The sequence below is a fragment of the Andrographis paniculata genome, unplaced genomic scaffold (assembly GCF_009805555.1).
Source record: "Andrographis paniculata isolate CXL003 unplaced genomic scaffold, ASM980555v1 Contig15END, whole genome shotgun sequence".
NCBI lineage: Eukaryota > Viridiplantae > Streptophyta > Magnoliopsida > Lamiales > Acanthaceae > Andrographis > Andrographis paniculata.
This window is the reverse complement of record NW_026137435.1, coordinates 3,313,403-3,329,769: the sequence shown is the minus strand read 5'-3', so window position 1 is coordinate 3,329,769 and position 16,367 is coordinate 3,313,403. Positions and strand designations below refer to the sequence as shown.

Here is a 16,367-nt window from a genome sequence, read left to right as displayed (position 1 = left end):
TTAGTGGTTCCACAGCCTGCTTGTTCTCTGAAAGTGACTCCACAGCGTGCTTCCTTTTTTAAAGGGGCTCCACAACCTGTTTTCTCTCTAAAAGCGGCTTTACAACTTGCTTCCTTGGCAGCTCCATAACTTGCTTTCTTTTTGGAAGTGGCTCCACAGCCTGCTTTTTCTCTGAAACTAGCTCCATAGCCTGCTTTCTCTCTGAAAGCGGCTCCACAGTCTGCATCCTTGGCAGCTCCATCGCCTGCTTCCTTGGCATCTCCATGGCCTGCTTCCTTGGCGTCTCCATGGCCTGCTTTCTTTCTGGAAGCGGCTTTACAGCCTGCTTCGTTGGCGCCTCCATGGCCTGCTTCCTTTCTTAGAGCGGCTCTACAACTTGCTTCTTTTTTGAAGGTTGCTCCATGGCCTGCTTCCTTAGCGGTTCCATAGCCTGCTTCTGTTTTAAAGGCAGTTCCATTGCTTGCTTCCTTGGTGGCTCCATGGCCTGCTTTCTTTCTGGAAGCGGCCCTACAATTTGCTTCTTTTTTGAGGCGGCTCATGCGACCTTCCCTCCTCCATACTAGCCTCCAACTTTCTTCGTTGAGCTCGCCTCTTTTGGGTCCTAGTGAGTCCACTTATTGCCCTCCTAGTGGAAAGCTTCGGCTCATTCACAATCCATTTTTCGTTCTCTTTATGATATGAGGCTTTCGTGTCACCTTGGGAATGATGGTGATCTGGTCAGCCGTGGTAACAGTCCAAATCCGTTTCCCATTTGTGACTTTCACTTCTGCTACGATGGCCTCCGGCTTGGATCCTTTGTATACTTTCCTCTTCTTCAATCTTGAGGCTTTTGGACTTGGGATGGTGATATCGGCATTAGGCTCTTTCTTGGCCGTCTTTGGTCGTGCCTCCTTCATGTTCAAACTTGAGCCTTTACCAAATGTCATTCTTGTAAAGACGGCTTCTTTAGCGGGTGTCTTCGGTCCTAAATAATCTTGAACCAAAGGTTTTGACAGCTGAGTGCTAAGCCTGTCTTTCATCAGCCCTTTAGCCGACATGGTATTAGCAAAAGAAATAAACCCTTTGGTCGGTTTCAATTCCGGACACAAATAAGTCTTTTCATTTGCTAATTTCATAGCCAAAGCTTCTGCCTTCGCAAAGTCCTTTTTGTCTGAAGTCACTAGGGCTTTTACCTCTGCAGATTCCTTTTTGTATGGAACCTCCATAGCCCCTTGAGTTTCTTCCCCTACAACGTCCTTTTTGTATGGAGTCTCTGCCCTTACATTCTCCTTTTCGTTTGAAGTCTCCATGGTCCTTGGAGTCTCTACCTCTGCAAATTTTGGAGCTTCCATGGCTTCTGGAACCTCTGCCTCCGCAAACTCCTTTTCAACGGGAGCCTCCACAACCTCTGGAGTCTCGGCCTCCATAAGCTCTGGAGCTTCCATAGCTTCTGGAACTTCTGCCCCCGTAGACTCCTTTTCATTATGAGCCTCCATAGTCCCTGGAGTTTCTGCCTCGGCGAATTTTGGAGCTTCCATGGCTTCTGGAACCTCTGATTCCGCAGACTCTTTTTCGACTGGAGCTTCCACAGCCTCTGGAGTCTATGCTTCTGCAAACTCTGGAGCTTCGATGGCTTCTGGAACCTTTGCCTTCGCAGACTCCTTTTCGACTGGAGCCTCCACAACATCTGGAATCTCTGCCTCGGAAAATTTTGGAGCTTCCGAGGCTTCCGAAACCTCTGCTTCGTAGACTCCTTTTCGAATGGAGCTTCCACAGCTTCTGGAGTCTCTGCCTCCGCAAACTCTGGAGCTTCCATCGCTTTTGGAACCTCTGCCTCCACAGATTCCTTTTCATATGAAGGCGAATTTTCCGCGCTCAAGGTGGCACTAGGCTTCTTTTCGAACCTTCTTTTTGAAAATGACCTCCTTATGCAATTTGCGATGATATCAACGTCCATTAGAGGCTCCGCCTCTCGTTGATTTTGTGTCAGAGGCTGCACTCCGGCTGCGTGCTGATGGAAGGTTGGCGGCTGCATCTCTGCGGCCTGCCCTCCTTGCCCTTGTGTTTCGATGATCCCTTTCCATTGGAGATTAGCCACGTCTGGACCGTGACATCCCCAGGGTGGTGTTGGCGCATTCCACATAGGTTGTGCGCTTAATTGCCTCGGCGGGATCACGCCAAATGTTGCAAATTTGCTAACCCCTCGTGGAGGCTCAGCATTGCCCTTCAAAACTCCAACGGCCACGGGGTTCCAGCCCTCCACAGCCTGTTGGCTCCAGCGCTCTGCCTTCCAGCCGTCCGCAGGCTGTTGGAACCAGCCTTCCGCAGACTGGTGGTTCCAGCCTTCTGCAGGCTTCTGGTTCTAGCGCTCCGCAGACTGTTGCCAGCCTTCCATAGGCTGTTGGCTCCAACCATTCGCAGGCTGTCGGTTCCAGCCTTTCACAAATTGGTGGTTCCAGCCTTCCGCAGGCTGTTGTCAGCCTTCCACGGGCTGTTGTTTCCAGTTTCTTGCAGGTTGTTGGTTCCAACCATCCACAGGCTGGCGGTTACAGCCTTCTGCAAGCTGGTGGTTCAAGCCTTTCGCAAACTGGCGGTTCCAGCCTTCCGCAAGCTGATTGTTCCAGCCCTCCGCAGGCTGTTGGCAGCCTTCCAAAGGTTGTTGGGACCAGCCTGTCGAAGACTGGTGGTACCAGCCTGATCTTGCCTGCCCCGGCCCTAAGGCCTGAAGCATTGGATGTTCTGCAAAAATTCCGTAGCATTTTTCAGGCGGTACAAATGAACCCCATGATGTGACCATCATGACGGAATTGGACCCAATCATAATTCCTCCTGGACCAATCACTAGGAGCCGAGCTCGTAAATTTCAATTGGCAATAACAAAGTGTGCCAAACTTCAAATGGATGCCACTGCTGAATGTTGAATTTTAGATGCCCGATCCTTAAAGCGGAAGCGTACCTGATGAAGCCATATACAAATCTTGGGTGATTAAAGGTTTGGTCTTCCAAGATCAGAGAGCCGGCTTCTTTTCTGTCCTTGACGGGTGAGGAGCAGAAACTGCAGGGAGAATCAGATCTCTTTTACGGCGTGCTGATCATGGGGACCTAACCCTAGCCTATTTATAATAGGGCAAACATAATTGCAATTACAATTATGCCCTTAATTAATATTATTAATTTGTCACGTCACCAAAATAATAATATTATACGGGTAGCTGCACTTTCATTCCATAACAATCAAACCTATCAGTCAATAATTAATTATATTAATTAGATCACTTAAATAATAAGACTGAATAAAATAATGACTTTAACAACATATTCGATACACATATTTGATCCCAAATCGAACAATCTCCCACTGGATCTAGTATGTGTCTGAATGAACATATTGTTCCTTATGAGCTCGATTTTCAGTCATTATAAAACAAGGATTGCAACAATCTGGTCCATCAATCACAACAATATAGGACTAAAGAAGCATTCGCCGTATCAACAGCTAAACTCACAGTAATCACAAATATCAGTGTAATCAAATGACATAGATCAATCATGGAACGTGCAGAGAGAAAATTACATAAGTGTGATCTAAATATGTCAATTTTCTACTGGTCCAAATTGAATGAGATCGTAAATTACTTAATCATAATGTCCAAAACATCATAACCGAAATAATGATCAAAAGAGTAAAAAACAAATATCAAGTGAACGACAAAAGAATGTAAATGCATACTCCCACTACAGTGAAGCTTCCTTAAATTGTAACACACCCATATGAGCAGTATGCTCATGGAAGACCTTAGGTGTTACACCTTTAGTTAGGGGGTCTGCTAACATAGATTTCGTCCCTAAGTGCTCGATCGAGATATGATGATCTTTCACTCTCTCCTTCACAACTAGGAACTTAATGTCAATATGTTTTGACCTGGATGAACTCCTATTGTTGTTGGAGTATTCAACGGCTGAATTGTTGTCACAGAAAATCTTGATGGGTTTTTCAACCATCGGAATGATTCGCAGCCCAGCGACAAAGTTCTTTAGCCAAATCGCTTGCTGTGATGCCTCAAAACACACCACGAACTCAGCTTCCATCGTGGAACTGGTAACGAGTGTCTGTTTGGCACTGCGCCAAGCGATGGCCCCACCAGCCAACATATAAAGATAGCCAGATGTAGATTTCCTACTATCTTGGCATCCTGCAAAGTCGGAGTCAGAGTATCCAACGATCTCCAATTGGTCTGACCTCCTATATGTGAGCATGTGATTACTGGTTCTCTTCAGGTATCTCATCACCCTCTTGGCTGCCTTCCAGTGATCCAATCCAGGATTACTAAGGTATCTGCCTAACACACCGACTATGTACGCAATATCTGGACGCGTACATACTTGTGCATACATGAGGCTCCCAACTGCCGAGGCATAGGGGATTTTTTCCATCTCCTCAATTTCCAGATTTGCTTTAGGGCATTGGCTGAGACTTAATTTCTCTCCTTTAGCTATAGGGGTATCTCCCGGCTTGCATTTCTGCATGCTGAATCGCTCGAGTATTTTATCAATATAGCTCTTTTGAGATAATCCGAGAATACATCGAGATCTATCACGATATATTTGGATCCCTAATACAAAAGATGCTTCACCAAGATCTTTCATTTCAAAGTTACTCGAGAGAAATTTCTTAGTTTCGTGCAACATACTCACATTATTTGTGGCAAGTAAAATGTCATCCACATACAAAACCAAGAAAATAAACCTCCCACTGAACTTATGATAAACACAGTCATCAACCACATTCATCTCAAAACCATATGAGAGAATTACTTGATGAAACTTGTGATACCACTGTCGAGACGCTTGTTTGAGCCCATAGATGGATTTTCTTAATTTACAAACCATTTGCTTTGGATCACCGACCTCAAAAGTTTCTGGTTGTACCATATAGATTGTTTCATTAATGTCACCATTGAGAAACGCCGTCTTAACATCCATTTGATGGAGCTCTAAATCAAAGTATGCCACAAGAGCCATGATTGTCCTAAAAGAGTCCTTCGAAGAAACCGGAGAGAAAGTCTCTTTATAATCAATCCCCTTTTTCTGAGTATAGCCTTTAGCTACAAGACGTGCCTTATACCTCTCCACATTACCATTTGCATCCCGTTTGGTTTTAAAAATCCATTTGCAACCTACGGGTTTTGCACCTTCTGGCAATTGGACAAGTTCCCAAACTTTATTGTCTTGCATTGACTTGTACTCATCACGCATCGCATCAATCCATTTATCTGAATAAGGACCCTTCATGGCATGATAAATATTAATTGGATCATCCTCAGTCATGCCATCATTATCCTCACTTTCTTGAAGAAATGTCACATAATCATCCGGAATGGCATTTCTCCGTTCTCTAGTGGATCTACGCAATTGCGTTGGCTCTTGAACTGTATGTTCTTGAGTTTGTTGAGTTTGTTCCATAGGTATAGGTTCCTGTTCTATGCGAACGGGTTCCTCAGTCGCACTTTGAAACTCTATGGGAGCTGGAATAACTGTTAACTCATGAGGTGTTTTATCAATCACATCAGTGATTTCTTGATCCTCAAAGGTAAAGTCTAAAACTGTATTTCTCCCCCTAAACTCAACATCCTCAAAGAACTTGGCAGTAGCCGTCTCAAAAATAGTTCTTGATGTGGGATCATAAAATTTATACCCCCTTGACCGTTCCGAGTAGCCAATAAAATAACTGCTTACTGTACGAGGTGCTAGCTTTGGTTCATTTGGCCTATAGGCTTTCGCCTCAGCTGGACAACCCCACACCCTAAGATGATTTAAGCTAGGCTTGCGCCCAATCCAGAGTTCATAGGGTGTTTTGGCAGTCGCCTTAGTTGGCACTCGATTAAGGATGTAGACTGCTGTCTTTAATGCTTCTCCCCATAATGATGGTGGCAAAGTAGATTGACTAATCATACTTCGAACCATATCCTTCAATGTGCGGTTTCGTCTCTCAGCAACACCGTTCATGCTAGGTGAACCGGGCATGGTGTATTGAGGGACGATTCCACACTCCTTAAGGAAGTCAGCAAAAGGACCTGGACGTTGTTCACCCGAGCCATCATTTCTGCCATAATATTCTCCTCCACGGTCAGATCTGACAGTCTTAATGCGTTTGCTTAGTTGATTTTCAACTTCAGCCTTAAATGCTTTGAACATGTCCAGTGCCTCAGATTTTTCCTTAATAAGGTACAGATGACCATATCGAGAATAATCGTCTATGAATGACACAAAATATTGTTGACCGTTCCACGAAGGAGTGGGAAAAGGCCCACAAATGTCTGTATGTATCAATTCTAGGACATCCATAGCTCGATAAGCACCTATCCTTTTAACCTTGGTTTGTTTACCCTTAATGCAATCGACACAAACGTCAAAGTCTGAAAAATTTATGGAATTAAGGATTCCACCCTTAATGAGTCTTTCAACTCTGTTTCTTGAAATATGACCTAAACGTTTGTGCCACAATAAACTAGAGTCATGAAATTTTCGCTTAGTACCTTTTGATTCCATATTAAGTGCCTCATTATAGGAAACCAAAATATCGAGCATATATAAACTGTCATTCACCATAAAAGTACCAAAACCAACCAAACATGAATTAAAAGACAACTCAACTTTATTGTTTCCAAAAGAACAATGATAACCGAATTTGTCCAAATAAGAAACAGAAACCAAATTCCGTCTAAATGACGGTATAATAAAAGTGTCTTGTAATTCAAGAAAATGTCAAGTACTCAATAACAACTTGAAAATGCCCACGGCTTCCACCTCTACTGAATCCCCATTTCCAAAGTAAATGCGTCTTTCAGCATCAGTTGGGTTTCGGTAGCTCAGGCAACCCTGCATTGAAACACTGATGTTAGTAGTTGATCCAGAGTCTAACCACCAAGTATTTCGAGGTACTGAAGCTAAATTAACCTCAGAACAAACCAAAGTAAGAAACGTACCCTTCTTCACGCGCCAATCGTGAAACTTAGTACAATTCTTCTTCTCATGTCCAGGTTTCTTGCAAAAGAAGCAAGTCTTTTCAGGACGAGCCCGAGGAGCTGGAGTTGGAACATGAGCCTTAGCAGTCTCAACCTTAACGGCCTTATATTTTCTCTTCTTGCCGCCTGCATCCTTTGAGGTATCCACCACATGTACCTCTTCAGTCTTATTACGCTTCATCCTTTCTTCTTCCTCAACACAGTGAGAGATGAGCTCATTAAGAGTCCACTTCTCCTTTTGACAGTTGTAACTGACTTTAAACTGATCGTATTGAGTAGGAAGTGAGAGCAAAACCAATAGGACTAACATGTCCTCTGAAAGGTCTAACTTAAGTGCTCTCAACTTAGAAGCAGTATTAGACATGTTCAGGATGTATTCCCTTATATTTCCTTTGCCGCTATACCTCATGGTAATGAGACTCTTCAGAAAAGTACTCATTTCCGCCTTATCGCTTTTGGTAAAGCGTTTCTCAATTTCGACAAGGAAATCATTAGCAGTAATGATATCATCAGATATCGTGCCCCTAAAGATTTCTGGAATGCTTTTCTTTATGATCATTAGACTAAGACGATTAGACCTATCCCACTTCTCAAACAACTGCTTTTCATCTGCAGTGCTTTCTTCCGTAGGAGAAGGGGGTTGGTCTATCCTTAATGCCAAGTCTAGATCCATACAACCCAAATGAATCAATATTGATTCTTTCCAGTGCTGATAGTTGTCCCCAGACAGTATTGGGACTGAATAGTTAGAAGATACCATAAGATTCGATCCTGAAGATAACAAGAAATCAATATACACATAAGTACTCAAGTAGCATAATGAAACTCAGAATAAAATAATGCAATCCCATCTCAAGACACTAAACGCAACATTAATGTTTAATCTTTGGATCAATGCCATTAACTGCAAGCAGTCATCTTGTTGCAATAATCATATACGGACAATAAGGTAATGTCAAACAGTAACCAATCTTTGGACTGATTTACTATTCACATAAGTTAAATCTATATAATTGTCCCATACATATTATCGCAGATGTATATTTCATTCTGTCAATTATCGACTGCCTTTGGGCCGAAGAATAATCACATGAATTAAAATAAACATATAAACACTTACGTTATCAAGAAAAAATTTCATATAAGAGAGGTTACTTTGGCAACTTCAAATACTAGATTTTCACCGTCAAAACGCAGCAAGCATTATTAATGAGTTTCCAATTCTGAAGGTTGAAATATTTGCAATATAAGCAAAATTAATTTCTGATGATACATGTATCAGTTTCATAAATTGTTTAATAACAGCCATGAAAAAAATAAAAATAAATAAATAAATAAATATACATGTTGTTTCCATAAAATATACAATGAGACAAACATGATTGAAATTACAATCATATATTAATTAATATATATATATATATGCATAGAGAGCAACCATTGCATGCACACATTCATTAATACATCATTCGTACAGTTTGTGTATTATAAAATAAAACTCCAATCAATTTAATGCATTAAACATGCACACGAATTCCAATGTAAAATACATAAATAAAAGTAAAATACAAGGATTGGCACGGAGATCAAGTTATGCAATTGTATAATCCAACACATATTCATGAATGAATTGATTTCAACGAATGCATAATTAATTAATTGCATATATATATATACATACAAACATGTCATTAATGTATCTATATTATTAAAGAAACAGCAGATGCACAAAAGCCGAACCATAATAATTCACGGAATTCAATCAAAATTTTCAATTAATTAAATTTAATTAAAAATTACTTCATCTAAGGAAGAAAACCCAAAAATCGATACCAATAAATTCGATTGATCCGACAGAACATCCAAACAATTCAACAGGCTCTGATACCAATTGTTGAATTTTAGATGCCCGATCCTTAAAGCGGAAGCGTACCTGATGAAGCCATATACAAATCTTGGGTGATTAAAGGTTTGGTCTTCCAAGATCAGAGAGCCGGCTTCTTTTCTGTCCTTGACGGGTGAGGAGCAGAAACTGCAGGGAGAATCAGATCTCTTTTACGGCGTGCTGATCATGGGGACCTAACCCTAGCCTATTTATAATAGGGCAAACATAATTGCAATTACAATTATGCCCTTAATTAATATTATTAATTTGTCACGTCACCAAAATAATAATATTATACGGGTAGCTGCACTTTCATTCCATAACAATCAAACCTATCAGTCAATAATTAATTATATTAATTAGATCACTTAAATAATAAGACTGAATAAAATAATGACTTTAACAACATATTCGATACACATATTTGATCCCAAATCCAACACTGAACTCTACAACGACGATCAAAATAAATCATGCATTCTTCTGGAAATTGGATCACAAGTCCCAAGGACCATAAGGCCAGGAGCACCTTACAAGGCATTGGACCTTCCCTAAATTACTATCCCTAATTGAAGGGATCCCATGAATCAATATCCCCTGAATGAAGGAATTCCATAGATCAAGGGATTACCAATAATCATGGGATTGCCATGAATTATGGGTCAATAATACTAAATAAGGCTAATTATAATAACTACTCCCCATATGATTTTATTTCCTTTAAGAGTGTACTTTCTTGTTTTTAAATTTCCATGGTTCCTCTATAAAAGGACCGATGATTATCATTGTAAGATCATTCATTCCACAAAGAGATTTTATAAACTGGTTTTTTTTCAAGAGCGATTCTTGTGCCTTTTTGAAGTGTAATCTTGAGTGATTCGGTTACAGCTTCATATCCCCAAATCGAGTTGTTTCGAGTGATTTGAAACAAGTCGTGGCCTCTCGAATAGTACTGGAACTATTCTTGCCTTAGCTTGTATTGTCAGCTTGTTTAGAGGATTGTGATACGTGAGCTTCATCTCTCGTGTTGCCTTCCCGACTACCTCTCAATTCAAGAGAGTCCAGTTTATCTCCATTAATATAGATATATATATATATATAGCCATCCATCCCTTACTCTATCCAAATCTACAATATTTTTGTTACTTATTCTTGTGGAATTCGATCCGAATTGTTATCCTTGGCAAGTTCGCATCATCTGGTATCAGAGCTAGTTGATACAATCTCTTGATTGATATCACGGTTCATATTTGAAAACAAAAAAAAAATCCGAAAAAAAAAATCCGAAAAAAAAAGAAAATACAAAAAAAGAAAAGTTGAAAAAAAAAAAAAGACTTGAGAATATTTTGTTTTCCTTTTCTACATAACATTAATATATTTCTATATATTCTTATCCCTTTTCTCTGTTTCCATACATTTTTTTTTCTCTCTTAATTTTCTTTATTTAATATTTTCATTTCCATTATCCATATCCACTTCTTTCCAAAAAAAAAAAAAGTTTATAATATTTCTCCTATTTTTATTCGATTATCTAAAGGTCTAATTACTTGTGATTTTCACTTGAAATTTCTTGATTTGGAAATTGCATTGGGTCGTTGACCAGTTTTATTTAAGTGAGTGAAACACGAGCGGAGTGAAAGAGTGTTTGTGGCGAGATCATTACATACCGGAGAGCGCGATTCAAGAGAGGAGAAACCTGTGTGAGGATATACCCTTGTTATTTTACATTTTTTCTTTGATGGCAGGTGAAGGACACCCAGACGAGGGCCTAATCCTCAAATCGCAGCGCTATCCAAAGCATTGGAAGCACGATTCACGAAGCAACTTACTGACGAGATGGACACCGTACACTCAATGTTGGCTGATCTTGCTCAATCTATTCGGGAATTGACAACTGAGCGACAGCAGGGCCGACCCGCCCCCGACGCTAGTCGATCTGCAAGGCGTATATACCGAGGTAGGGAAGACGCTTCTGAAAATTTTGATGAAGAATGGGAGCCACCCCCTCCAAATAGAGACAACCGAAATCAAGATCCTATGAGGAACTTGAAGTTCAGCATTCCTTCTTTCAATGGGAATTCTGACCCGGATGTTTATCTTGATTGGGAGAAGAAGATGGAGTTGATTCGAGATTGCTCTACATATGATGATGAGCAATGGACGAGAATTGCTGTAATGGAGTTCACCCACTATGCCCTTAATTGGTGGGAGCAACTAAGTACGAAACGAAGGCGAGAAGGGAAGGCGCGGATCACCACATGGGATGGGCTCAAAAAGGCTCTGAGGAAACGATTCGTACCATCCTGGTATAGGAGGGAGCTACACGAACGAGTTCAACAAATGTCTCAAGGTAACAGAAGTGTAGAGGAGTATTACAAAGAGCTTGAGACAGCCATGATGCGGGTTGATATTGTGGAGGATCCTGAAGCAACCATGGCTCGATTCATGAGTGGAATCAACCAAGATTTGAGAGATACTCTAGAGCTACACCCGTATGTTGACTTGTCGGAATTGCTCCAACGTGCGATTTTATTGGAGAAACAACGCAAGCGAAAGGGGCGAGCGGATTCTTTCAATCGACCACCACCCCGGTCTACCCAAACTATCCTGGAGCCCCGAGGTATCCCTAATACTAACGTCAATAAATTTTCTAATGTTGACAAGGGAAAAAGTGTCGCGCATGTTGGCACAACTCGAAGCCCACAAAAGGAATATGTCCATGGCAAGAATCCCCGAAACCGTGAAATTACCTGTTTTCGGTGTCAAGGGAAAGGGCACTATGCCTCTGAGTGCCCGAACAAGAAGGCCATGATCTTGACGGATGCAGGTGAAGTCGTCACCGACGATGAAGGAGATGTAGATGGTGAACAAATTCTTGAATGTGAGGAAAGTACTGTTGAAGAAGATGATGAATACTCCAAAATCACGGTGGTAACTCTGCGGTCTCTTAGTACATTTCAAAAGGAGGAACCAACCCAAATGCAAAGAGAGAACATCTTCCACTGTCGTTGCAAAATCGAAGGCAAGATTTGCAGCATGATAATTGATAACGGAAGCTGCACCAATGTGGTTAGTGAGACGTTGGTCAAAAAGTTGAACCTTGTCACCAAGCCCCATCCGCGACCCTATCGATTGCAGTGGTTGACCAATAATGGGGAACTACGAGTAAATAAACAAGTTGAGGTAACCTTCCGAATTCGTGGTTATATGGACCAGGTTGTATGCGATGTTGTGCCAATGCAGGCTTGCCACATACTACTTGGACGGCCTTGGCAATTTGATCGCAATGTCACCTACTTTGGGAAGGAAAATACTTTTACGCTCACACATGAGGGCAAAAAGATCACTTTGACTCCCCTTACCCCCCAAGAAGCCCACACGGATCAGGAAGTGATACAAAAAAACCATGTTCAAGAAATGATGGCTATGGAGAACGTCTCAAAATCAGCGGGAACTCAAAGCTCCATACGAGAGGCAGACATAAATTCCATGGCAAGTTCGTCTATGACCGCTCCACCGCGAGTTCCAAGAGTGATCCCCTCAGAAAAACGAGAGAAAAGTAAGGGAGTACCTACCAAAGATACCCTTTCCCAAATGGGGAGGAACAGTGACCAGGCCATATTTCTCACTCGAAAGGATATTAGATCCATTGGAGAGGATGAGAGTGATAGGATTTACATTTTGCTTTGTAAGTTTAATCTCCTTACAGCTTATGATTTGCAATCTAACTTGCCTCCAGAGTTCTATCCTATTTTGCAGGAATTTTCTGATGTACTACCCAAGGAACTACCAAGCGAGTTGCCCCCAATCCGTGGTATTGAGCATCAGATTGATTTCATACCTGGCGCTCAATTGCCAAATAGGCCGGCATATAGGGCCAACCCAGATGAGACCAAAGAGATCCAAAGGCAAATCCAAGACTTGTTAGATAAAGGCTGGGTGCGTGAGAGCCTTAGTCCATGTTCTGTACCGGTACTCCTCGTTCCAAAGAAGGATGGTAAGTGGCGTATGTGTGTAGATTGTAGAGCAATAAATGCAATTACTATTAAGTATAGACATCATATTCCTAGATTAGATGATATGCTTGATGAACTTCAGGGTGCTGCTCTTTTTACAAAAATTGATCTTAAAAGTGGTTACCATCAGATAAGAATGAGAGAAGGAGATGAGTGGAAAACTGCTTTCAAAACTAAGCTAGGGCTGTATGAGTGGACTGTCATGCCTTTTGGCTTAACTAATGCCCCTAGTACCTTTATGAGATTGATGAATCATGTTCTTAGACCTTGCATAGGAAGGTTTGTGGTTGTTTACTTTGATGACATCTTGATCTATAGTAAAGACTTATCTGCACACATTGAGCATGTGAGAGAAGTGTTCACTTTATTGCGGCAGAACAAACTTTATGCAAATGTTGAAAAATGTGCATTTTGTGTTTCTAGTTGTCTATTCCTTGGCTATGTTGTTAGCGCACAGGGAATACAAGTCGATGAGGAGAAGATCAGAGCCATCCAGGAGTGGCCTGTCCCTACTACTGTTCGTGAAGTTCGTAGTTTCCATGGCTTGGCGGGATTCTACCGAAGGTTTATTCGTGATTTCAGTACTATTGCAGCCCCTCTCACTGCTGTTATTCGCAAGGATGATCTGTTTAGTTGGGGAGAAGCGCAACAACAAGCCTTCGACAAGCTGAAATATTTGTTAACTCATGCCCCAATTCTTAAACTCCCGAACTTTGAACTAACATTTGAACTTGAATGTGATGCTTCAGGTGTGGGTATTGGAGCCGTTCTAATGCAAAATCGCCAACCTATTGCATACTTCAGCGAGAAGCTAGGTGGCGCAGCCTTGAACTACCCAACTTACGACAAGGAGTTATATGCCTTGGTTCGTGCACTTCAGGTATGGCAGCATTATCTTTTGCCAAAGGAATTTGTTATCCACTCAGATCACGAGTCCCTTAAGCATATAAAAACTCAAGCTAAACTAAATAAGAGGCATGCCAGATGGATTTCTTTTGTTGATACATTCCCTTATGTGATAAAGTATAAGAAGGGAAAGGATAATGTCGTAGCTGACGCACTTTCTAGGCGCACTCACATTCTTACTATTTTGACTTCTCAATTGCTAGGGTTCTCACAGGTAAAATCATTGTATGCAAATGACAAAGATTTTTCTGACATCTTCAATAAGTGTGCCAGCACTGGATTTAAAGATTCTATTTGCATGAGGGCTATTTGTATAAGGCTAACCAGTTGTGTATTCCACAAGGTTCTATTCGAACTGTTTTAACTCACGAAGTCCATGAAGGTGGACTCATGGGGCATTTTGGAGCCACCAAAACTCTTAAACTTTTGCAGGAAAAATTTTATTGGCTAAGGATGCGTGCGGACGTGGAACAACACATTACATGTTGCATTACATGTAGACAAGCCAAATCCACAACGCTACCACATGGTTTATATAAACCCCTGCCTACACCCGACACACCTTGGGTAGATTTGAGTATGGACTTCATTTTGGGGCTACCTCGTACAAAAGGAGGTAAGGACTCTATCATGGTTGTTGTCGATAGGTTTTCAAAAATGTCCCACTTTATTCCTTGCAATAAGACGAATGACGCAATGCATATTGCTAATTTGTTTTTCAAAGAAGTAGTTAGAATGCATGGAATTCCCCGTACGATTGTATCTGATAGGGACACTAAATTCTTAAGCTTTTTCTGGAAAAACTTTTGGGGAAAATTAGGGACAAAACTTCTCTTTTCTACCTCATATCACCCACAAACAGATGGTCAAACGGAAGTAACAAATCGCACCCTAGGCACTCTCCTTAGGTGTATTATCAAAAAGAATTTGCGTAGTTGGGAAAGTTGTCTCCCTCATGTTGAGTTTGCATATAATCGTGCTATCCATAGTGCTACTAACATGTCCCCTTTTGAAGTAGTGTACGGCTTCAACCCACTTTCTCCAGTTGACCTATTGCCACTACCATGTAGTGAGCGACAAAATGTTAATTTCAGGGATCGGGCACAAAAGATTCAGGAGCTTCATAAGACAGTACAAAAGGAAATTGACGCTACCAATGCGCGGAATGCAAAAGCTGCTAATCGCCACCGCAAGAAGATTGTCTTCCAACCCGGTGATTGGGTGTGGCTTCACTTACGAAAAGAGAGATTTCCGGCACAACGCAAGTCTAAGTTGTCCCCACGAGGCGATGGTCCCTTTCAAGTCGTTGAACGCATCAACGATAATGCCTACAAACTAGACCTCCCAGGTGAGTATAATGTCCATGCTACATTTAATGTTTCTGACTTGTCTCCGTTTGATGTAGGTGACGAGAGGTTGATGGGACAACCTTTTCAAGAGAGGGGGGATGATGTGACCATCATGACGGAATTGGACCCAATCATAATTCCTCCTGGACCAATCACTAAGAGCCGAGCCCGTAAATTTCAATTGGCAATAACAAAGTGTGCCAAACTTCAAATGGATGCCACTGCTGAACTCTACAACGACGATCAAAATAAACCATGCATTCTTCTGGAAATTGGATCACAAGTCCCAAGGACCATAAGGCCAGGAGCACCTTACAAGGCATTGGACCTTCCCTAAATTACTATCCCTAATTGAAGGGATCCCATGAATCAATATCCCCTGAATGAAGGAATTCCATAGATCAAGGGATTACCAATAATCATGGGATTGCCATGAATTATGGGTCAATAATACTAAATAAGGCTAATTATAATAACTACTCCCCATATGATTTTATTTCCTTTAAGAGTGTACTTTCTTGTTTTTAAATTTCCATGGTTCCTCTATAAAAGGACCCATGATTATCATTGTAAGATCATTCATTCCACAAAGAGATTTTATAAACTGGTTTTTTTTCAAGAGCGATTCTTGTGCCTTTTTGAAGTGTAATCTTGAGTGATTCGGTTACAGCTTCATATCCCCAAATCGAGTTGTTTCGAGTGATTTGAAACAAGTCGTGGCCTCTCGAATAGTACTGGAACTATTCTTGCCTTAGCTTGTATTGTCAGCTTGTTTAGAGGATTGTGATACGTGAGCTTGATCTCTCGTGTTGCCTTCCCGACTACCTCTCAATTCAAGAGAGTCCAGTTTATCTCCATTAATATAGATATATATATAGCCATCCATCCCTTACTCTATCCAAATCTACAATATTTCTGTTACTTATTCTTGTGGAATTCGATCCGAATTGTTATCCTTGGCAAGTTCGCATCACCCCATGTCAACCTCGACATCACTTTTCGAAAAAATCCGACTTTGGTCCTACTGGGCGTGCCAATTGTTGGATCCTGAAATTCGGAGGTTCCAAGAACGTTCGATGATTTGTCGTTGTGGGTTCCAGAAGTACTCCAAAGAGTCTGTCCGTCGTCGGATTGGAGGCGGCTCCTACGATGGAGCCTGCACAGCTTCGATCGTCCACAAGGCTTCGAGCCTAAACGATCGATTTTG

The 16,367-nt window shown here is 41.4% G+C and overlaps 1 protein-coding gene across 1 annotated transcript; it reads left to right on the top strand.

The window, feature by feature from the left end:
* The first annotated feature begins 10,725 nt into the window (after positions 1-10,725).
* LOC127260811 (uncharacterized) lies at positions 10,726-15,497 on the top strand. The gene is made up of 7 exons (XM_051288756.1): positions 10,726-11,562; positions 11,617-12,177; positions 12,649-12,899; positions 13,329-13,976; positions 14,108-14,879; positions 15,033-15,159; positions 15,217-15,497. The coding sequence occupies exons 1-7, from the start codon at positions 10,726-10,728 to the stop codon at positions 15,495-15,497; spliced, it is 3,477 nt and encodes a 1,158-aa protein (XP_051144713.1).
* Positions 15,498-16,367: the final 870 nt, after the last annotated feature.

Bases quoted from the DNA above. Each gene is read 5' to 3' on its own strand.
- LOC127260811 (XM_051288756.1), top strand. From the start codon at position 10,726: ATGGACACCGTACACTCAATGTTGGCTGATCTTGCTCAATCTATTCGG. The intron at 12,178-12,648 runs GTCACCTACTTT...CCTATTTTGCAG, and splicing joins CTTGGCAATTTGATCGCAAT to GAATTTTCTGATGTACTACC. The intron at 15,160-15,216 runs GTGAGTATAATG...CGTTTGATGTAG, and splicing joins CTACAAACTAGACCTCCCAG to GTGACGAGAGGTTGATGGGA.